Source organism: Myotis nattereri (genome assembly GCF_964212035.1).
Source record: "Myotis nattereri genome assembly, chromosome: Y".
Lineage (NCBI taxonomy): Eukaryota > Metazoa > Chordata > Mammalia > Chiroptera > Vespertilionidae > Myotis > Myotis nattereri.
In genome coordinates, this window is record NC_138094.1 from 846889 (window position 1) to 871888 (window position 25000).

Here is a 25000-nt window from a genome sequence, read left to right on the forward strand (position 1 = left end):
ATTGGCCCAGGCACGCATGTATTCAGGCATTCATTCATTCACCCACTCATTGGCCAATGCACACATGTATTCATATATTCATTCATTCACCCACTCATTGGACCATGCACACATGTATTCACACATTTATTCATTCACCCACTCATTGGCCCATGCACACATGTGTTCATATATTCATTCATTCACACACTCATTGGACCATGCACACATGTATTCATATATTCATTCATTCACACACTCATTGGACCATGCACACATGTATTCATATATTCATTCATTCACCCACTCATTGGCCCATGCACACATGTATTCATATATTCATTCATTCACCCACTCATTGGACCATGCACACATGTATTCACACATTCATTCATTCACCCACTCATTGGCCCATGCACACATGTATTCACACATTCATTCATCCACCCACTCATTGGCCCATGAACACATGTATTCATATATTCATTCATCCACCCACTCATTGGCCCATGAACACATGTATTCACACATTTATTCATTCACACACTCATTGGCCCAGGCACGCATGTATTCATATATTCATTCATTCACCCACTCATTGGCCCATGAACACATGTATTCATATATTCATTCATCCACCCACTCATTGGCCCATGAACACATGTATTCTCACATTTATTCATTCACACACTCATTGGCCCATGCACACATGTATTCATATATTCATTCATTCACCCACTCATTGGCCCATGCACGCATGTATTCATATATTCATTCATTCACCCACTCATTGGCCCATGCACGCATGTATTCATATATTCATTCATTCACCCACTCATTGGCCCATGCACACATGTATTCACACATTCATTCATTCACCCACTCATTGGCCCATGCACACATGTATTCATATATTCATTCATCCACCCACTCATTGGCCCATGAACACATGTATTCACACATTTATTCATTCACACACTCATTGGCCCATGCACACATGTATTCATATATTCATTCATTCACCCACTCATTGACTCATGCACACATGTATTCATATATTCATTCATTCACACACTCATTGGCCCATGCATGCATGTATTCATATATTCATTCATTCACACACTCATTGGCCCATGCACGCATGTATTCACACATTCATCCACCCACTCATTGGACCATGCACACATGTATTCATATATTCATTCATTGACCCACTCATTGGCCCATGCACGCATACATTCACGCATTCATTCATTCACCCACTCATTGGCCCATGCACACATGTATTCACACATTCATTCATTCACCCACTCATTGGCCCATGCATGCATGTATTCATATATTCATTCATTCACCCACTCATTGGCCCATGCACGCATACATTCACGCATTCATTCATTCACCCACTCATTGGCCCATGAACACATGTATTCACACATTCATTCATTTACCCACTCATTGGCCCATGCACGCATGTATTCACACATTCATTCATTCATACACTCATTGACTCATGCACACATGTATTCACACATTCATTCATTCACCCACTGATTGAACCATGCACTCATTCACCCACCCTTGACCCATGCACTCATGCATCCACTCATTCATTTATTCATTCACACATTTATTCACTGACTCATTCATTGACTCAAGCATGCATTCACTCATTCACTCATCCATCACGCATCTGTCTGCCTACTATCTGTTTCATGCATTCATCCACTCATTCATGTATTCACCAACTCATTCCCCCATGCACACATGCATCTCCTCATTCATTTATTCACCATCTCATTCACTCCTGCTGTTTTTGTTTGTCTTAATCTTTTATTGAGTCAGAGAGGCAAAGAGAGGGAGAGAGAGAGAGAGAAACATCCCTGATGAGAGAGAATCATGGGTCCGCTGCCTCCTGCACGCCCCCTACTGGCGATCAAGGCCACAACCCGGGCCTGTGCCCCGAGCAGGAATAGAACCCTGACCTCCTGGTTCACAGGCCCACCCTCAACCACTGAGCCTGTCCAGCCCGTTCATGCATTTATTCACTCAGCTACTCCTGCACCCGTGCACGCATGCATAGCTTGAAGGCTCTTTGCTTCACTCACCCTGCCTCCAACAAATTCGCTGGATCTCTTCAAGGTCCCAGGCGGGGAGGTTTCCAGCGAGGCCTCCACGCAGACAGTGCGCCGCCGGCTGGCCTGGCGCCCAGAGCCCCGAGGCCATTGCAAACATTTGCTTTAGGGCTGGCTGGTTAAAGGTTAAATGTCCCAACTTAGAAACCAACCAACCGGCGACTCCAGGATCCAGCGCCTCAGGGAGGGGACCTCGAGGGGGCAGGGGCTGGGCTTGGAATGTCAGGCATCGCGGGGCCCCTTCTGCGGGGGTGGGGTGGGGGGCCCTCCCCGGCAGGCAGCAGGCGGCGCGCGCCGGCTGGGGCGCAACGGGCGCGGGCTGCGAGGCTTGGAGACCCCCTGCGCGCGCGCGCGCGCGAGTCTGGTTTGGGGCGGGACCGGGCTGGCGGAGAGCGGCCAATCGCGGGGCCCTGGACACAGGGCCTCCCTCCCAGGGCCAGCGGAGCCAGAGGCAGCCCGAACGCAGGCGAGGCGCTGGGGGAGGGACGCACGGATCCGGGAGACCCGGGCTACCCGAGAGCGCGCGCGCGCGCGCGCACGGGAGGTGCTGGAGACCCAGGGGTGCGGGAGGCGTGGAAACTTGTTGCGCGCGGTTGGAGACCCGGGGAGGAGGGCGCAGGGGCTGCCCGCGTGCAGAGGAGGGGCGAGGGGAGGGAGGTGGAGAGGCGCAGAGGTGGATCTAAGTTCAAAGAGGTAACCGGGTGGCGAGGGGCGGGGTCGGAGAGAGGGCGCTGGGCCGGGTTGGGGGCCGAGGCCACCTGGAGCCAGCCGAAGGGGGGCAGGGCGCAGCGGGAGGTAGAGGAAGGGCAGGGCGGGGACGCGGATGACGCGCAGGGGGACAGGGGGTGAGGGGAGCCCGGGCGGAGAACAGAGGGCCCCCCTGACCCCCCGAGCGCGGAGGAGGGGGCGTGGGGCGCAGGTGGCACGGAGCGCGCAGGAGGCAATGGCTTAGAGCTGCAGCCACGGGTGTGTCCCGCAGGCCTGGAGCTCGGCGCGGGTCGCTTGGAGAGGACGCGCGCGCTGCGCCCGGCTGCAGGCCCCACGCTCCACGCAACGCGCCCGGGCGCACGTCTCCACGTGGGTGCCAAGGGCGCACGGGCGCACGGACGGGCGCACGGAGCCTCGCACCATGCCCGGTGAGTGGAGAAGCGAAAGTTTTCCTTCCTTCCTTCCTTCCTTCCTTCCTTCCTTCCTTCCTTCCTTCCTTCCTTCCTTCCTTCCTTCCTCCTTCCTTCCTCTCCATTTTTTGATCTCAGAGCATCATTGGTGACAGAGAATCACGGACCACCCGCCTCCTGCGCGCTCCCTGCTGGTTGGGGATGGAGCCCGCAACCCGGGCCTGTGCCCTTGACCGGGAATCGAACCCGGGACCTCCTGGTTCCTAGGTCGACGCTCAACCACTGAGCCACACCATCTGGGCTTCCGTTGATTTTTTTATGGAGCGTTTGGAAGGAAAGGGGAGAGACAGAGAGAGGCAGACGCACCCATGGATGGCCACCGAGGTCCGTGCCCTTGACCGGATTCGAACCCGGGACCCTTTGGTCCGCAGGCCGCCGCCGCTCTATCCACTGAGCCAAATGGGCGAGCGCATGTTTGCAGCCTTAAGACACCCCCCAACTTTGGGCCAGACCAGAGCTGATCACTCGCAAGCAACATTCTTTCCGGGCCTGTGCCCTTGACCGGGAATCGAACCCGGGACCCTTCAAGTCTGCAGGCCGATGCTCTATCCACTGAGCAACACTGGCCATGGCTTTTGTTTTCTCTTTTTTTTCTTTTTTTTAAGCAGGTTGCTCCCCTGGCTGGTGTGGCTCAGTGGTTACAGAGTGGGCCCCAGGCACCGAAGGGTCTTGGGTTCGATTTCCGGTCAAGGGCACCCACCTGGGTTGCAGGTTTGGTCCCCAACCCTTTTCTGGATGCGAGCGTGTGGGGGGCGACCGATCGATGTCTCTCTCTCTCTCTCTCTCTCTTAAAGAATAAATCAATAAAATAATCAGCCGGCCGGTGTGGCTCAGTGGTTGAGCATCAACCTAGGAACCAGGAGGTCACGGGTTCGATTCCTGGTCAAGGGCACAGGCCCGGGTTGGGGGCTCCATCCCCAACCAGCAGGGGGCGCGCAGGAGGCGGCCGGTCCATGATTCTCTCTCATCCTGGATGTTTCTCTCTCTCTCTCTCACTCTCCCTTCCTCTCTGTAAAAATCAAGAAAAAATATTTAATAAATAAATAATAAATAAATAAAATAGAAAGCCAGTCACTCGTCATTAAAAATAATAATAAAAATAAATTAAAAAACATCAATGGCAAAAGTATCCTCGGGTGAGGATTCACAAAAAAAAATAAGTGAAATGAGATGAAATAGGGCCCTGGCCGGTGTGGCTCAGTGGGTAGAGCGGCGGCCTGCGGACTGAAGGGTCCCGGGTTCGATTCCCTGTCAAGGGCACAGGCCCGGTTCTGGGCTCCATCCCCAGTAGGGGGCGTGCGGGAGGCGGCCCGTCCATGGTTCACTCTCATTCTTGATGTTTCTCTCTCCCTCTCCCTTCCTCTCAGAAATCCATAAAAATATATTTTAAAAAATGAAGATATATTGTAAAAAAAATACATTATATGGAAAAACAAAACAGCTGGAACACCAAAAAGATTCTTTAAACAAATTTAAAAGTAACAAGTATAAATAAAAGGAAATAGGGACAGTTGCCACCCAACTGGTGTGGCTCAGTGGATAGAGCATCGGCCTGCAGACTGACGGGTTCTGGGTTCGAATCCAGTCAAGGGCACGGACCTGGGTTGCGGGCACATCCCCAGTAGGGGGTGTGCAGGAGGTGGCTGATCGATGTTTCTCTCTCATCGATGTTTCTAACTATCTCTCTCCCTTCCTCTCTGTAAAAAATCAATAAAGTATATATTTTTTAAAAAAATAATAAAATAAAATAAAATAAAATAATAAAATAAATAAATAAATAAAATAAATAAAATAAAATAAATAAAATAAAATAAATAATAAAATAATAAATAAAATAAAAGAATAGAATAAAATAAAATAATAAAATAAATTATAAAATAATAAATAAAATAAAATAATAAAATAAATTATAAAATAAAATAAAATAACATAAAATACCATTTTGCAACAGCGTGGAGGGACCTGTGGGTTTTCAGCAAACTTTGCAGGAGACAGACTCGCCTTTGAGGACCGGGCGGGCGAGGGGAGGGCTGGTGGGAAGGGGGGCGGGGTGGACCCCAAACCTGGCAGAGACACAGACATGTCCCAGGTTCGTTCGAAAGCCATGCAGCCACCGCCCTCTTCAGGCTGGGCTGGATGCTGCGAGAATCTATTTTTATTTATTTTATTTAAAAAAAAAAAAGAAAGAAAAAAAAAGAAATAGATCTGGCCCTGGCCGGTGTGGCTCAGTGGATAGAGCGCCGGCCGGTGGACTCAAAGGTGCCGGTTCGATCCCCTCAGTCGGGGGCGTGCAGGAGGCGGCCGATCGGTGAGTCCCTCTCATCATGGATGTCTCTCTCTCTTCCTTTCCCTTCCTCTGGGACATCAATAAAATATATATTTAAAAAAATAAAAATAAAATAAATATCTTTATTTGATTTCAGAAAGTGAGGGGGGGAGAGAGAGACACACGCATGATGGGAGAGAATCGTGGGCAAGCCTTGCAGTGCTGTGTTGGTTCCCTGTTAATCATTTCTTCATTTCAGGTAGCGTATCCTTCATTTCTGACTTTTTTTTTTTAAGGAAAACAGCGACCCAATGACTCCCTTCCTTTCTTACTTTCAAAATATATTTTTATTGATTTCAGAGGGGAAGGGAGAGAGGGAGAGAGAGAGAAACATCAATAGGTAGATAGGTAGGTAGACTTTAGGTGGATGGATGATCGCTGGCTAGATAGATAAGTGATAACTGGAGAGATAGGTAGGTAGATAGATAGTTTATAGATGGCTGAGTAGGTGAAAAAATAGAGATATATGAGTTCTGATAAACAGATAACAGATTGATGGATACATAGATGATAGGTAGGTAGGTGGATACATGGAGAGAGAGATAGATAGATGATAGAGAGATAGACAGATAAATGATAGATAATAGATAGATGGTTGAATGGGTAAATAATCGGGACATGGGACTATTAATAAATGGATGGATAACAAATTGATAGTTAGATACATAGATGATAGATATGTAGGTAGAGAGATGGGTGGATGGATAGATAAATACATTGATGATAGGTAGGTACATAGGTAGGTAGGTAGAATGGGTAGATAGATATAACAGGTAAATGGTGAATAGATGATGATGATGATTGATAGATGATAAACAGATGGATAGATAGGTAGATAGATGGTAGATTGATACATAGATGATAGGAAGGTAGATATGTACATATGTAGGTAGGTAGGTAGGTAGGTAGATAGAATGGATACATAGATAATAGATGAATGAATAAATGAAGATAGATAGATCCTAGATAGATAGATGGATAGTTAGAGATGATGGATGGATAGATAGATGATGGATTGATAGATATAGATGACAGATCAGACGTGGCTAGATAGATACATGATAAATAGATGGATAGGTAGATAGATGGTAGATTGATACATAGATGATAGGAAGGTACATATGTTCATATGTACATAGGTAGGTAGGTAGGTAGATAGATAGAATGGATACATAGATAATGGATAGATAAATGAATAAATGAAGATAGATAGATCCTAGATAGATAGATGGATAGTTAGAGATGATGGATGGCTAGATAGAGGATGAATTGATATATATATAGATAACAGGTCAGACATGGATAAATAGATGATAAATAGATGGATAGGTAGATAGATGGTAGATTGATACATAGATGATAGGTAGGTACATTTGTAGATAGGTAGGTAGGTAGATAGAATAGATACATAGATAATAGATAAATGAATAAATGAAGATGATAGGTAGATAGATAGATAGATAGATAGATAGATAGATAGATAGATAGATAGTTATAGGTGATGGATGGATAGGTAGATGATAGATGATAGATAGATAGATAGATAGATAGATAGATAGATAGATATAGATGGTGGGTGGATAGATAGATGATGGATTGGTAGATACATAGGTGGATGATAGATATCAATAGATAGATGTTAGATAGATTGTAGACAGGTAGATAGACAAGTAGATAGACAGATGGATAGGTGACAGAGGGGAGTGTGAGGGGCGGTGGATTTAAGAGCTCAAGGCTGGTACGCAAAGATGTCTGTCTGTCATCTGTCCATCTGTCTATCTACTTGTCTATCTACCTGTCTACAATCTATTATCTATCTATCAATATCTATCATCCACCTATGTATCTACCAATCCATCATCTATCTATCCGCCCATCATCTATATCTATCTATCTATCTATCTATCTATCTATCTATCTATCTATCTATATCTATCATCTATCTATCTATCTATCTATCTATCTATCTATTATCTATCATCTAACTATCTATCTATCTACCTATATATCTATCTATCATCTATCTATCATCTATCTATCTATCTATCTATCTATCTATCTATCTATCTATCATCTATCTATCTATCTATCTAACATGATGAGAGAGAATCATGGATCGGCTGCCTCCTGCACGCCCCCTACTGGGGATCAAGCCCACAACCCGGGCATGTGCCCTTGGCCAGAATCGAACCCAGGACCCTTCAGTCCACAGGCCGACGCTCTATCCACTGAGCCACAACGGCCGGGCCCCGGTGAACATTTTCAAATACTGAGCAGTGACTCTACGTGAGAACCTTAAGGGAGGAAGAGGTGTGACCCTGAGCCCCACCGTATCTATGGGAGCCACCAGGTGTGTGACAGGCGTGTGACTGGCGTCTTTGTTCGCACCCACAGTGTCTGACCAGGCCTTCGTGACGCTGGCCACCAACGACATCTACTGTCAAGGAGCCCTGGTCCTGGGCCAGTCGCTGAGGAACCAAAGGGCCTCCAGGAAGCTGGTGGTGTTGATCACTCCCCAGGTGTCCAGGCTGCTCAGGTAAGACCTGTGCCCACCTGGCTCCTCCTTGGGTAGAAGCAACATCACCTGCGCTCATGGGGGCGGGGGTTCCCCCTGAAATTGTGTTGGTCCTAGAACCCTGGCCATCATGGAATCGATGGGTAGATAATGGATGGGTGGATGGATGGATGGATGGATAGATAGACAGATGATAGGTAGATAGATGATAGATATAAAGACAGATAGATAGATAGATAGATGATAGATAGATAGATAGATAGATAGATGATAGATAGATAGATGGTAGATATAAAGACAGATAGATAGATAGATAGATAGATAGATGATAGATAGATAGATAGATAGATAGATAGATAGATAGATAGATGATAGATAGATAGATGGTAGATATAAAGACCGATAGATAGATAGATGATAGATAGATAGATAGATAGATAGATAGATAGATGATAGATAGATAGATGGTAGATATAAAGACCGATAGATAGATAGATGATAGATAGATAGATAGATAGATAGATAGATGATAGATAGATAGAATAGATGAGACATAGGTAGAAAGATAGATACAGAGATTCACAGACACTTAAATAGATGGTAAATGATAGATAGCTGATAGATAGATAGAATAGATGAGACATAGGTAGAAAGATAGATACAGAGATTCACAGATACATAAATAGATGGTAGATTATAGATAGGTAGATAAATAGATAGATAGATAGATAGATAGATAGATAGATAGATAAAATAGATGATACGTAGGTAGAAAAATAGATATGCAGGTACATAAATAAATTAGATTAGGTAGATAGATAGATGATAGATAGATAGGATGGATGATGGATGTGTGGGTGTATGGATGGTTAGATGGACGCATGTACCGATGGATGTATGGATGGATACACAGGTAAATATAGATACATAGACATAGATGATTAATAGCTAAATATAGAGATGATAGATTAGATAGATAGATAGATAGATAGGATGATGGATGGATGGGTAGATGAAGAGATGGATGGTAGAGATGATAAATGATAGAGATAGATAGATAGATGATAGATAGATAGATAGATAGATAGATAGATAGATAGATAGATATAGATAGATGATAGATAGATAGAATAGATAATAGATAGGATGGATGATGGGTGTATGGATGGTTAGATGATGCATGGACGGATGGATGGGTGGATACATAGATAAATATAGACACATAGACACAGATGATTAATAGCTAAATATAGAGTTGATAGATAGATGATAGATAGATAGATAGATGAAAGAATGGATGGATGGATAGATGATAGAGAAATATATAGGTAGATAGGTAGAAAGAATTGATGGATATATAGAAGATAGATACAGATAGGATGGATAGATAGACAAATAAATAGATGCTGTAGTTCGATGGATGATGGGTGATGGATAGATAGATGATGATTGATAGATGATGGAGAGATTGGCTCCCTGTATCTCTAGCTCGTCCTCAGGTTTCTGTCATCACAAGATAGTCTACGTGATGCCAAAATCGAATTTAACCAAAAATAAATAAACACTTTGTGAGAGAGGCAGATTTCATGTTGATAAAGGTAGGGGCCCTCAAACTTGTACGCAACCAACAATGTGGGTTCTGAATACAGAAAGGAAAAAAATAATAATATATATATGGCAGCGAACATCGGTTGGTTGCTACCGGCTCACTGCCACATATTTTGCCAAGAGAGGGACTTCCTTAAAGCTACCCTGGATCCGTCTCACTTAAGACAGTTCTGGCCCTAGCTGGTGTGGCTCAGTGGGTAGAGCATCAGCCTGCAGACCAAAGGGTCCAGGGTTCGATTCCCGGTCAAGGCCACGTACCTCGGTTGCTGGCTCCTCCCCAGACAGAGCCCTGGTCCCGGTTCGTGCAGGAGGCAACCAATCAATGTGTCTCTCTCACATCGATATTTCTCCCTGTCTGTCCCTCTCCCTGGCTTCCAATCTCTCTAGAAATCCATGGAAACATACGCTCAGGTGAGGATTAACAAAAAGGAAGAAGGATTCATGTTTCCTGTTTCTGAGCAGCGAAAGGGATATATACTGTTCCATGATTCTCTACATCTTATTTTTTTTTTTTTTTAAAAAAAGTATATTGATTTCAGAGAGGAAGGGAAAGGGAGAGAGAGAGAAACATCCATGAAGAGAGAGAATCATGGACCGGCCGCCTCCTGCACGCCCCCTACTGGTTGGGGTTGGAGCCCACAACCCAGGCATGTGCCCTGACCGGGAATTGAACCCGTGATCTCCTGGCTCATAGATCCACATGCAACCACCGAGCCACGCGAGCCGGGTGTCTCCAGGTTTCTTGGCAAACGTGTCTTCCAGGGCTATTCTCTCGAGGGTATTTGACGAGGTCGTCGAGGTCAATCTGATGGACAGCGCCGACCACGTCCACCTGGCCTTCCTGAAGAGGCCCGAGCTCGGCGTCACCCTCACCAAACTTCACTGCTGGACGCTCACCCGTTACAGCAAGTGTGTGTTTCTGGACGCTGACACCCTGGTGAGCACCCTGGGAGTGTGGGACCGAGATGGTGCCCTTGGTGAGAAAGCCATGAGACACCACACCTCCTGCCCCCTCTTCAGCAGGCTGCTACCTTGGGGTGGGGTTCCCGTCAGGCAACATGGAACGATTGTGTGTATTTTATTTTATTATTTACTAGAGGCCCGGTGCACGAAATCTGTGCACGAGTGTGGTCCCTAGTGGCTGCTGGCCACCGGCTGGGGCCTTGCTTTGTTTCACGCCACCCCCCTGGTGGTCAGCGCACGTCATAGCACGTGATCGATCTCCTGGTCAATCGAACTCCCGAGGGGACACTTTGCATATTAAGATTTTTTATATATAAAGACTAGAGGCCCGGTGCACGAAATTCGTGCATGGGTAGGGTCCCTAGGCCTGACCGGTGATCAGGGCTGATTGGGGCCTTCCGGCTGCTGGCCGGGACCTCCCTTCTCAGGTAGTCAGCCCACATCATAGCGAGCGGTCGAACGCCTGGTCTCCCGGTCGAACGCCCATGGGGACAGTTTGCATATTAGGCTTTTATATATATAGTTTTTATTAATTTTTATTTTTAAGTCTTTTTATTAATATATTTTATTGGTTTTTTACAGAGAGGAAGGGAGAGGGATAGAGAGTTAGAAACATCGATGAGAGAGGAACATCGATCAGCTGCCTCCTGCACACTCCCTACTGGGGATGAGCCCACAACCAAGGTACATGCCCTTGACCGGAATCGAACCCAGGACCCTTCAGTCCACAGATCAACGCTCTATCCACTGAGCCAAACTAGTTAGGGCTAATTTTTATTTTTAAAAATTATTGTTGTATGTTTTTTAATCCTTGCCTGTGGTTATTTTTTTATTGATTTTTAGGGAGAGTGGAAGAGAGAGGGAAACACAGAGAGAGAAACATCAATGGATTGCCTCCCGCACGCCCCCTACTGGGGATGGAGCCTGCAACCCGGGCATGTGCCCTTGACCGGGAATCGAACCTACAACCTCCTGGTTCCTAGGTTGACGCTCAACCACTGAGCCACACCAGCCAGCACTTGATTGGCTATTTTTTTTTTTGTCTGTAGTGAGAGCATCTTGATTGGCTATTTTTTTTTGTCTGTAGTGAGAGTATCTTGATTGGCTATTTTTTTTTTTGTCTGTAGTGAGAGCATCTTGATTGGCTATTTTTTTTTTTTTTGTCGTCTGTTGTGAGAGCAACCATCCTGGGGCTCAGACCTCCTCTGATGGACAGTTTGCAAGGAGCCAACCCTGTCTGGCCCCTCCTCAAGCCCCTCCCTCCTTTCTCACCTGCGAAACCGGAAGCCACAGGGGGTGGGGCGTGGCTACAGGTGACCCCTGCTCTGATTGACAGGTGCTGTGCAACATCGATGAGCTGTTTGAGAGGAGCGAGTTTTCGGCCGCCCCCGACCCGGGCTGGCCCGACTGCTTCAACAGCGGGGTGTTCGTCTTCCGGCCGTCCCTGCAGACACACCGCCTCTTGCTGCAGCATGCTGCGGACCACGGCAGCTACGACGGTGCGTGAGGGACAGCTGGGATTTTGGGGAGACCCAGACCCCCCTCCTCTGCCTGGGAATGAATGAAAATTTCAACACAAAATGCCCTAGGTGGTGTGGCTCAGTGGATAGAGCTATCGGCCTAAAGACTGAAGGGTCCCAGGTTCGATTCCTGGCCAAGGGCACAGGCCTGGGTTGCAGGCTCGATCCCCAGTAGGGGGCGTGCAGGAGGCAGCCGATCCGTGATTCTCTCTCCTCATGGAGGTTTCTATCTCTCTCTCTCCCCCTCCCTTCCTCTCTGAAATCAATTAAATAATATCTATGTGTATAAAAGGCTATTATGCAAATTGTCCCCTCGACTGGAATTTCGACCGGGAGTTCGGCCAGGAGGCGAGGCCGGCTGGCCCACCTCCCGCGGCCCCTCCCCCTGGCCTGCCCTGCCCCCGATTGGCCCCAATCTTGGCAGGCCAGCCGGACCCCACCCGTGCACGAATTCCTGCACCGGGCCTCTAGTTTATATATATAAAAGAAATGAATTTTTTAAAAAAAATAATGAATAGTATAGCATAAATAGTCATGTAGTCATGGCGTTCCCTACTGGTAATTGATACAAATGAATGATGTTGGTTTGTGTCTCGCTTTGAGACGAGGATAACGGTTTGGCGGGCAGAGAGGGGAAGTGTGTTTGGTGACCTCGGATGACCTTCAAACGTCCCTCGCATTCTTTTTCTTTAAAAAAAATGTATTTTTATTGATTTCAGAGAGGAAGGGAGAGGGAGAGAGAGAGACATCCATGAGGAGAGAGAAACATGGATTGACAGCCTCCTGCACGCCCCCTACTGGTTGGGGATGGAGCCTGCCACCCGGGCCTGTGCCCTCGACCGGGAATCGAACCCGGGACCCTTCAGTCCACAGGCCGACGCTCTATCCACTGAGCCACACCGGCCAGGGCTATTGCTGGTTATTAATAAAAAAGGGCGGAGGTTGATGTATGTCGCACTTTGAGAGAACAGTCGTGTTTGAGCAGGCAGAGAGGAGAAACGTGCTCATTGACCTTGGATGACCTTCGGACGCCCTCGTTAACATGAACGTCTCTGTTCACCGTTTAGGGGCCGATCAGGGCTTGCTCAACAGTTTCTTCAGCAGCTGGCCGACGGCCGACATTCAGAAGCACTTGCCCTTCGTCTACAACCTGAGCAGCAGCCCCGCGTACACCTACAGCCCGGCCTTCAGACAGTAAGTGCTCGCACGGGCCCAGTCCCGGGTCTGACTCTGTGGTATACCCACCTTGCATCAGCTTTTGAAATTTTATTTATTTTATTTTTTCATTGATTTCAGAGAGAGGAAGGGAGGGAGAGAGAGAGAGAGAGAAACATCACGGATGAGAGAGACTCGTGGATTGGCTGCCTCTTGCAAACCGGGCACGTGCCCTTGACCGGACTCGAACTCGGGACCCTTCAGTCCGCCGGGCGACCCTCTATGCGCTGAACCAAACCGGCCGGGGGAGCCTTTGAATTTTTGAAACGTGTTTTTGTTGAACTTCAGGGACAGGAAGGAGAGAGAGAGAGAAACAGGAATAATGAGAGAGGATCATGGATCGACGGGCTCCCTTCCTACGGGAGGTCGAACACGATTGACAGCAGGAAGCTCGGTGTGCGTCCATAGACACGCGGAGAGAGACGCCGTGGGACATGTATGTGCCGTGCCCGCACAGCCAAGGGTCCGTGAGCGGGAGGAGGGGCGGCGAGGAATTAAAGAATAGACAGACATGGAGAATACAGCTGGGGCTTGGTGGACCTCCTGTGCCTGGAGGAGGCCACAGAAAAGAGGAATCCAGCCACCAAGCTGAGCCATTACTTTATAGTCAGAGGAGAACAAAGTGGTGGCCAACGTAGTTACAATGTTCTTGTGAGTTTCGCTTGTTTTGGCAGCACTTGCTGCACCTCCCACAGCCCATTCGCTACCCAGGTAGGATCTAGGGCAGTGGTTCTCAACCCGGGGTCGAACGAACCCTTCCACAGGGGTCGCCTAAGACCATCGGAAAACACATCGATCATCACATACTGTTTTTGGGATGAATCACTACGCTTTCACGATGTTCCATTTGTAACAATGAGATTGGGGGTCGCCACAACATGAGCAGCCGTATGAAAGGGTCGCGGCGTTAGGAAGGCTGAGAACCACTGATGCAGGGGGTGGCTGTAAGGGTAAACTTAATGAAGCTTAAGAGGGCTCAGCCCTCCAAGCTGGGACATGTGTGTGGCCCTGCCACAGGTCCATTATGTGAGGCTGAACTCCACAGCTGCTCCGGCCACAGGTACGCAGTGGAATATTACTAAGCCATGAAAAAGGACTAGAGCTTACCATTGGCAACAGCGTGCCTGGACCTAGAGGGTGAGATAAGTCAGACAGAGAAAGACAAATACCAGAGGATTTCACTTGTCTGTGGAATCTCAAAATAAAATAAATGAACAAATAAACAAAACAAACAGGCAGACTCGGACACAGATCACAAGCTGATGGTTGCCCGAGCGGAGACAATGGAGAAAATGGAATACAAAAGCAAACCAAACATCAAAGTCACCGACCACAGGAAAACCAACTCAATAAGAATGTTTCCGAGTGTTGGGTGTGGTGGTAATTGAGAAAATATAAGAGGACTGAGAAGGGGAAATTCATAATCTTGTAAAAGAAGCTTTTTTTTTTCAGTTTTTTTGGGGTTTGTAGTTTGCATATGTATCATAAAAGCTATTTTTTTTTGTCCCTGTTGTTGCTGTTATTTTAAAAAATGGATTTCAGAGAAAGGAAGGGAGAGGGAGAGAGAGAGAAACATCCATGATGAGAGAGCATCACGGATCGGCTGCCTCCTGCACGCCCCCTACTGGAGATGGAGCCCACAACCCGGGCACGTGCCCTTGACCGGGAATCGAACCCGGGTCCTCCTGGTTCCTAGGTCGACGCTCAACCACGGAGCCACACCGGCTGGGCTGTTGGTTGCTTTTTGAATGTGTCTGACCACTCCCCAGTGGAAATCTCCTGTGCGTTTCCTTCTCAGGTTCGGTTCGAGGGCGAAGGTGGTCCACTTTCTGGGCCCCAAAAAGCCGTGGAGCTACAAGTACAACCCTCAGACGGGCTCGGTGCTGGAGGAGGCCCCTGGGACGGCCCCCCAGCACCAGCTGAGCTTCCTGAACCTGTGGTGGAACATCTACCACCACAGCGTCTTGCCTCTGTACGAGCGCATCCCGGACGAGCCACGGCAGGAGTCGCCCGGACACACGGTAAGTGGGGGGATCCCCTCGGAACACAGGGGTTGAGAATCGAGTCAGTCCTGCCGGCCTGGCTCAGTGGTTGAGCATCGACCTAGGAACCAGGAGCTCACGGTTCGATTCCCGGTCAAGGGCACAGGCCCGGGTTGCGGGCTCGATCCCCAGTCGGGGGCGTGCAGGAGGCAGCCGGTCCGTGATTCTCTCTCATCACGGATGTGTCTCTCTCTCTCCCTCTCCCTTTTTGAAATCAATAAAAATGTACCAAAAACAAATATATGAACACACAATTATGTGATCAGGCCTAGCATCTATGTACATAAAAGCCTAAGCGATTCTTAGGACCGAACGGCGAGAACGTCCGGAACGACTGGTCGACCAGTTGCTATGACGTCCACTGACCACCAGGGGGCAGATGCTCAATGCAGGAGCTGCTCCCTGGTGGTCAGTGCGCTCCCAAAGCCAACGGTCCACACTCTGTTTTTGTAAAAAAATATTTTATTGATTTTTTACAGAGAGGAAGGGAGAGGGATAGAGAGTTAGAAACATCGATGAGAGAGAAACATCGATCAGCTGCCTCCTGCACGCCCCCCACTGGGGATGTGCCTGCAACCAAGGTCCATGCCCTTGGCCGGAATTGAACCCGGGACCCTTCAGTCCGCAGGCCGATGCTCTATCCACTGGGCAACACCAGCTAGGGCCCCACACTCTGTTTTTTCTCCAGCTGGCAGGCCCCGATCGGCCTGGCCCTGATCAGTACCGATCGCCAGCCAGGCCTAGGGACCCCACCCATGCAGGAATTCGTGCACCCGCCTCTAGTATTGAATAAATATGGATACTCGAGTTGGGGAGCCGTGCCCACACAGAGAACGGGATGGGTCTTAGGGCTCTGAGGTCAGTCCGAGTGTTGAAAAGTCGTGAGGGAACCCTGATCATTGTGTCTGTCCATTTTTCTGTGTGCAGAATTCTCTCCCGCGCGTTGAGGTGCTGTGTGCGAATTCAGCGGCCACGGCTCCTGGGGAACCTTTGGAGACGCCCACGGTAGTGAATGAGACCCCACTTTCGTCTGAGGCAGCCCCTTCAGGAGACGTAAGTACCAGCACCCCACACAGAAAGGTGAGATGGGAAGTCAGGCATGGGGCCCGGCCAGTGTGGCTCAGGGGTTGAGCACTGACCTAGGAACCAGGAGGTCCCAGGTTCGATTCCCGGTCAAGGGCACAGGCCCGGGTTGCGGGCTCCATCCCCAACCAGTAGGGGGCGTGCGGGAGGCGGCCGATCCATGAGTCTCTCTCCTCGTGGATGTTTCTCTCTCTCTCCCTCTCCCTTCCTCTCTTTTTAAATATCAATAAAAAATATTTTTAAAAGCCGGGTTGGCGTGGAATGTAGAAAAAAAAGAAAGAAGGAAAGAAAGAAGAGAGAGAAAGAGAGAGAGAGAGGGGAAAAAAGAAAAAGCTTTGCTAATTAAGTTACAAAAAAAATTTTTTTATGTAAATATTTGGCTACAGTTCTAGCCAGTGTGGCTCAGTGGATAGAGCATCGGCCTGTGGACTGAAGGGTCCTGAGTTCGATTCCTGGTCAGGGCACATGCCCGGGTTGCGGGCTCCATCCCCAACCAGTAGGGGGCGTGCAGGAGGCAGCCGATCCGTGATTCTCTCTCATCCTGGATGTTTCTCGCTCTCCCTTCCTCTCTGAAATCAATAAAAATATATTTTTTAAAAAATAGCTAATTACAACGGCCAACCCAGACCCGCCAGGTTTGCACAGTGAGGAGGAAGACGGGTAGAAAATGAGCTTTTCTGCTCGTTTTCCCGTCCTCCTGGCATTCATTCAGGGAGCTCTCCGGTCTGAGCCTGCATCTGGCCCAGGAATGTCTGGGGTGAGTTAAATATAGGGCGTGAGCCGCTCCAGGAATTCCAGGAATCTGCCCTTCAGCTCCTAGGGTATGTAGAGAGCTGCTCTCTCTCTGCAACTAGTGAGCCAGGCTTGTAACAAGATTTTTTTTAAAAAAATCATCCAAAAAACACTCTTTAAATAATAATAAAAAAATTAGAAATTAAGAAATAAAAACTTAAAAAATTAAAAATAAAATAAATAAAAATTAAAAAAAATAAAAATAAAATATAATAAATAAAAATTTAAAAACTAAAAAATAATATAAATAATACATAAAGCCGAAACCGGTTTGGCTCAGTGGATAGAGCGTCGGCCTGCGGACTGAAAGGTCCCAGGTTCAATTCCGGTCAAGGACATGTACCTGGGTTGCAGGCACATCCCCAGTGGGAGATGTGCAGGAGGCAGCTGATCGATGTTTCTCTCTCTTCGATATTTCTCTTTATCTCTCTCCCTTCCTCTCTGTAAAATATCAATAAAATATATTTTTTTAAAAAATAATAATACATAAAAATTTAAAAAATAATAAATAAAAATAATAAATGTAATAATACATAATTTAAAGAATAAAAAATAAAAAATAAAAAATAATAAAAATAATAAATAAAAATTAAAAATTTAAAAAAATAAAAAATAATAAAAATAATAGTAAATAAAATAAAAAAATAAAAAATAATAATAAATAAAAATTAAAAAAATAAAAAATAATGAATAATAAAAATAATAGTAAATAAAATAAAAAAAATAAAAATAATAATAAATTAAAAATAAAAAATAACAAAAATAAAAGTAAATAAAAATTTAAAAAATAAAATAAATAAAAAAATTTAAAAAACCCCCAAAAAACACAAAAGGCAAGGCCGAGCTGGGTCGGTAAAAGTGAGGAAGTTGGGAGGCTTTTAACAGGATCCGCCATATATTTCATTATTTCAACTCCAAGTCCTCTCGGGATCAGTTTTGTGCTGTCACTGCCCCCTGCTGGCCATTTCTAGAATTTTTCAACTCTGGGTTTTTCCTCCCTCCCCTCCCCTGCCCTCCCTTCCCCTCCCCTCCCCCCAACTTAATTTTTAAATTTTTTTTTAACGCAGTAGAGCAAAGGTTCTCAACCTGTGGGTCGCGACCCCTTTGGGGGTCGAACGCCCCTTTCCCAGGGGTCGCCCAAGACCGTTGGAAAACACACCTAGAATCACATATTGTTTTTGTGATGAATCGTGATGCTTTCATGAGGTTCCATGGGTCACCATGACATTGGGGGTCCCCACAGCATGGGGAGCTGTATTAAGGGGTCGCGGCCTGAGGAAGGTTGAGAACCGCGGCAGTAGACGGAGGGGAATGTTCATGGGGTGTTTTGTTTGTTTGTTTGTTTAAAATACATTTTATTGATTTTTTATAGAGAAGAAGGGAGAGAGATAGAGAGTTAGAAACATCAATAATGAGAGAGAAACATCGATCAGCCGCCTCCTGCACGCCCCCTACTGGGGGATCAAGCCCACCACCCGGGCCTGTGCCCTTGGCTGGAATCGAACCCAGGACCCTGCAGTCCACAGGCCGACGCTCTATCCACTGAGCCACACCAGCCAGGGCTTCAATATATTTTTATTGATTTCAGAGCGAAGAAGGGAGAGGGAGAGAGAGAGAGAGAGAAACATCAGTGGTGAGAGAGAATCATGGATCGTCTGCCTCCTGCACGCCCCCTACTCGGGACCCAAGGATATTTTCCCATTCATTTTTATTTATTTATTTTTTAAAGAATATATTTTTATTGATTTCAGAGAGGAAGGGAGAGAAAGAGAAACGTCCATGATGAGAGAGAATCATGGATCGGCCGCCTCCTGCACGCCCCCTACTCGGGACCCAAGGATATTTTCCCATTCATTTTTATTTATTTATTTTTTAAAGAATATATTTTTATTGATTTCAGAGAGGAAGGGAGAGAAAGAGAAACGTCCATGATGAGAGAGAATCATGGATCGGCCGCCTCCTGCACGCCCCCTACTGGGGATCGAGCCCGCAACCCGGGCCTGTGCCCTTGACCGGGGATGTTTCTCTCTCTCTCTCTCTCTCCTCCCTTTGTCTCTGAAATCAATAAAAAAAATATATATATATATTTTTAAAAAGAGTTAGTCATGGCCCCAAGTAGATACAAGGACATTAGGACATGGTGTTGGGTGCGAGCCCCAGACAAGGACGTAGGCGGAGATGTTTGTGATCATAACACACTCTCCCTCATCGAACCCCTTTCCATCCTGGCGGCAGAGAGAAATATACAATATACGCCCTGTTTTCCGTTGAGCTGTGTTCATTTGCATGAAAATCTGTGCTAATCGCATTTTGTTATTTATTTTTTTTTATTACAGACGACAGGTTGCCCTGAAATCGAGACTCCGGCGGGACTGATGCCTGAGCCAAATCCACCACCTTTTCCCCCACTGGCCGGAGTCGCAGAGCCCCAAACCGCCACCGTGCAGATCATTGAAACAGTTAAGCTCGGCCGTCTCGGTCAGGGGTCCTGGTTCTGTGGGTCTGCCTGTCCATCGGCGGCCAAAAAGATGCCCTGTTTTACGTCCATGGCTTTTCTTTAAATATAAACTAGAGGCTTCGGTGCACGGATTCGTGCACAGGTGGGGTCCCTCGGCCTGGCCTGCGGGGATCGGGCCGAAACCGGCTCTCTGACATCCCCCGAGGGGTCCAGGATGGTGAGAGGGTGGTTCTCGGGTGACGCGCCCCGGAATCGGGCTCCCTCCTCTGTGTTTCTGGGTGCGACGCCCGAGAAATGAAGGTGTCAAGTCATCTCAGCTTGGCAGCTCCTGTGTTGTCTGCCCCCCGGTGGTCAGTGAACGTCATAGCTACCAGTCAGAGCGTCTGCCCTCTGGTGGTCAGTGTATGTAATAGCTACCAGTCAGACTGTCTGCCCCCTGGTGGTCAGTGAACGTCATAGCTACCAGTCAGAGCGTCTGCCCCCTGGTGGTCAGTGTATGTAATAGCTACCATTTGGGAGTGTCTGCCCCCTGGTGGTCAGTGTATGTAATAGCTACCAGTCAGACCGTCTGCCCCCTGGTGGTCAGTGTATGTAATAGCTACCATTTGGGAGTGTCTGCCCCCTGGTGGTCAGTGTATGTAATAGCTACCAGTCAGACCGTCTGCCTCCTGGTGGTCAGTGTACGTCATAGCTACCGGTCAGAGCGTCTGCCCCCTGGTGGTCAGTGCACGTCATAGCTACCAGTCACAGTGTCTGCCCCCTGGTGGTCAGTGCACGTTATACCTACCAGTGGGAGCATCTGCCCCCTGGTGGTCAGTGCACGTCATAGCTACCAGTCACAGCGTCTGCCCCCTGGTGGTCAGTGCACATCATAGCTACCAGTCACAGTGTCTGCCCCCTGGTGGTCAGTGAACATCATAGCTACCGGTCGGAGCATCTGCCCCCTGGTGGTCAGTGTATGTAATAGCTACCGGTCAGAGCGTCTGCCCTCTGGTGGTCAGTGAGTGTCATAGCTACCAGCAGGATCATCTGCCCCCTGGTGGTCAGTGTGCGTCATAGTTACCAGTGGGAGCGTCTGCCCCTTGGTGGTCAGTGCACGTCATAGCTACCAGCAGGATCATCTGCCCCCTGGTGGTCAGTGCACGTCATAACTACCAGTGGGAGTGTCTGTCCCCTGGTGGTCAGTGCATGTCAAAGCTACAAGTCAGAGCGTCTGCCCTCTGGTGGTCATTGTGCATCATAGCTACTGGCCAGTTGGCCCATCGCTTAAGCTTTTATCTATATAGATATGTTGACTTCAGAGAGGCGGAGAGAGAAACATCCATGATGAGAGAGAATCATGGACCGGCCGCCTCCTGCATTCCCCCACTGGGGACCGAGCCCACAACCTGGGGATGTGCCCTTGACCGGGAATCGAACCCTGACCTCCTGGTTCATAGGTTGACCCACAACCACTGAGCCACGCCGGTTGGACCCCATGACCTTTCTTAATAGTTTTCCCAGCTGGGACAATCGGACGGCCATGAGCCTGGCTGGTGTGGCTCAGTGGTTCAGCATCTACCTAGGAACCAGGAGGTCAGGGTTCGATTCCCGATCAGGGCACAGGCCCCGGTTGCGGGCTCGATCTCCAGTAGGGGGCGTGCAGGAGGCAGCTGGTTTTTATTCTCTCTCATCATGGATGTTTCTCTCTGTCTCTCCCTCTCCCATCCTCCGTGAAATCAATAAAAATGAATTTTAAAAAATGACTACAATTCTCAGAATTCCAAGCCAGACTAACAATGGGTGGTTGTGTCTCTAGCAGCCAGCGGACGAAACAGGAGCTGGCCGGTCGGAGGAATCCGGGCAACGAAACCAGGAGCCCCCTGTGAATGTCACCAGGGACCCCAGGCCTGAGGATGCGCTGGAGGTGGTACCCCCATCCTTTGCTCGCTCTCGGCTCCTGCCAGCCGCCCCCTGCCTTTCCCGGGGCTCCCCGCCTGCACCCACCAGCCGTTAACTCACTTTGTTGAAATCAATCTATATGTATAAAAGCCTAAGCTACCGTGATGACCGTTCGACCAGTTCACCGGTCGCTATGACACGCACTGACCACCAGGGGGCAGATGCTCAATGCAGGAGCTTCCCTCTGGTGGTCAGTGCACTCCCACAGCCAACCTCCCGTGGTCCCTACCCCCAGCCGGCTGGCCCCGATCGGCCCTGAACGCCAGCCAGGCTGAGGGACTCCCCCCCCCCCCCACCCCATGCACGAATTCGTGCACCAGGACGCGCGTAAAAACATCACAAAACAAGAAACGTCTCCTGTCGGCTTGTCGCCCCCAGGTGGACCTGGCCATGTCCATTTCCGAGATCTCCATCAGCGAGAAGGTCAGGGCGCTGAGCCCCGAGGAACAGAGGAGGAAGTGGGAGGAGGGCCACATCGACTACATGGGGAAGGACGCCTTTGCCCGCATCCAGGAGAAGCTGGACCGGTTCCTGCAGTGACGCGGGGAGTGCGTGCAGCCGGCGCCGCGGTTCCGTCCGCCATGTTCTGTTGGGTGGACGTCTCCTCTCGTGTCTTTCCGAAAGGGCGACGCTGTTCAACTCCATGCCTGACTTCATGGTTCAACTCCGTGCCTGACTTCACGGTTCAACTACGTGCCTGACTTCATCATTCAACCACGTGCCTGTCATCGCCGTTATTGATGGTCGACCAACCTGAGTGCCTTCCAATAAAAAGCAACGTAGACCCGTGAACAACCCAGCTGGAAGCCGCCTGCGGGTCCCAGCTCTCCCACACCTTCCCGCCGCCGTCTTCTCACCTCGTCTGCAAGAAGGAGCGGAAAGAAACTTCTGGTCGACCCTCAACCATGGTCTTGGCCAGAGGAGCTTTGCACCGCCGGCTCGGACAGATGCTACGACGTCTAGGTTGGACGTTACCGTGGATTGTCTTCTGTCCCCAGGCGAATAACAGTAGGATCGTGTGTTCAGTACCTCTGGAATCCTTAAATATGAGCATCCTTTCTCTTACTGTTTAATAAAATATTTTTACTAGAGGCCCGGTGCACGAATTTGTGCACCAGTGGGGTCCCTTGGCCTGGCCTGCGGGATCGGGCCGAAACCGGCTCTCCGACATCACCCGAGGGGTCCCGGATGGCGAGAGGGCGCAGGCCAGGCCGAGGGACCCCACTGGTGCACGATTGGGGCCAGGGAGGGACATGGGAGGTTGGCCAGTGGGGGAGGGATTGGGGTAGGGCTCCAGGGCGTGTCCGGCCCATCTCGCTCAGTCCCGATCGGCCAGACTCCAGCAGCAAGCTCACCTACTGGCCATAGCGTCTGCCCCCTGGTGGTCAGTGCACGTCATAGCGACTGGTGAAAGCATTGACTGTCTGCCCCCTGGTGGTCAGTGCACGTCATAGCAAGTGGCTGAGTGGCCTTAGCATATCGTTAGCATATTACACTCTGGTTGGTTGAACGGCCGACTGGTCGACCAGACAGTTAGCCTAATAGGCTTTTGTTCTATAGGAGGACGGCTCTAGCCTGTTTGGCTCAGTGGATAGAGAGTTGTAAACCTCCTGGTTGGTTCCAGGTGATGTCTCGCCATAACTCGCTCAGGACACCTAGATGTGCAAAGGCTACTTGCAGGCAAATGCGTGTGTCACCCGTGATGTACGTGCGACTGCTCTCTGCTGGGTCTCACTACCTCACTCCCAAGCATCGTTTCGATTTGCTGGGCTCTTCAGGCCATTTCAACTCCGCTCTCTTGGGAGTATTCTCCGTTTTCTGAGACCTAAACTGTCTTCCACTAGGAAACGTCACCAAATCCATCCATCCATCCATCCATCCACCCATCCATCATCATTTATCCATCCATAGAGCCATCCATCCATCCATCCATCCATCATCCATCCATTTATCCATCCATCCATCCATCCATCCATCCATCCATCCATCATCATTTATCCATCCATCATCCATCCATTTATCCATCCATCCATCCATCATCCATCCATTTATCCATCCATCCATCCATCCACCCATCCATCCATCCATCCATCCATCCATCCATCATCCATCCATCCATCCATCCATTCATCCATCCATCCATCCACCCATCCATCATCATTTATCCATCCATCCATCATCCATCCACCAACCCACTCATCCATCTATCCATCCATCCATCCATCCATCCATCCATCCATCCATCCATGCATCCACCAACCCACTCATCCATCCATCCATCCATCCATCCATCCATCCATCCACCTACTCACCCATCCATCCATTCATCATCCATCCATTCACACACCCACCCACTCACCCATCCACCCATCCACCCACTCACCCACCAACCTACTCATTTATTCATTCATCCCTCTGTCCACTGATCCATACATGCATACATCTACCCACCAACCCACTCACCCACCCATATATCCATCCATACATGCATCCATCCATCCCATGTCCATGGAGTTCTGTCTATGACAGGCACTGTGACATGTTCTAACACGGTACACGAGAAGTCCAAGACCCTTTTCATGACTTAGGAACACCATCCATATAAGGCATACAACACTGCTCTGAATATCACCAGTCCCCAAATCTCTACTGCATAACGCCTGGACAGAATCAGACAAGTTCAGTCCCCGAGGAATGCGATTGGACTTATACTACCACTAATATTTTGGCACATAGAAAGGATTTAAGAAAAACCCAACATTTTATTGGTCTAAAAATTTGTTTCTTTGGTGGATTAAGATGTGTGATGTGTACCTTTAGACCAGGGGTGGGAAACGTCCGGCCTGAGGGCTGTATGAGCCCTGTGAAATCACTTGGTCTTGCCCTGCCCAGGCATTGGAGGGGTCAGTTAATGAAATATCCGACCAAATATAGACGGCTAATTTCTAAGTCGATAATTTTGTACGGCCATAGAATGATGTGCTAAATATCCAAATGGCCCCTGGGCAGAAAAAAGGTCCCCTCCCCACCCCGATTTGGAGAAACGAAGTATAGAATCTTGGATCGGCTGCCTCCTGCACGCCCCCTACTGGGGATGGAGCCTGAAAACCGGGCATGTGCCCTGACGGGGAACTGAACCATGACCTCCTGTTCCATAGGTCAATGCTCAACCCCTGAGCAAATCCGGCCCAGCACACCTTTTCCTACATCTGCTACTGTCCCTCATTTCTGTCATCTATTAATTC

The 25000-nt window shown here is 48.5% G+C and overlaps 1 protein-coding gene across 1 annotated transcript in view; it reads left to right on the forward strand.

The window, feature by feature from the left end:
* The window catches only part of LOC308512234 (glycogenin-2-like), a gene marked incomplete at both ends in the record, with an annotated part of 27385 nt that extends 5090 nt beyond the window's left edge, over window positions 1-22295 (forward strand). Inside the window, 9 exons of the mRNA XM_081082033.1 lie at window positions 8013-8154; window positions 10504-10678; window positions 12041-12203; window positions 13292-13418; window positions 15238-15460; window positions 16409-16561; window positions 19693-19815; window positions 21613-21720; window positions 22134-22295. Of these exons, the coding sequence (XP_080938159.1) occupies window positions 8013-8154; window positions 10504-10678; window positions 12041-12203; window positions 13292-13418; window positions 15238-15460; window positions 16409-16561; window positions 19693-19815; window positions 21613-21720; window positions 22134-22295 (1376 nt within the window). The remainder of the gene's footprint in view (window positions 1-8012; window positions 8155-10503; window positions 10679-12040; window positions 12204-13291; window positions 13419-15237; window positions 15461-16408; window positions 16562-19692; window positions 19816-21612; window positions 21721-22133) is intronic.
* Window positions 22296-25000: the final 2705 nt, after the last annotated feature.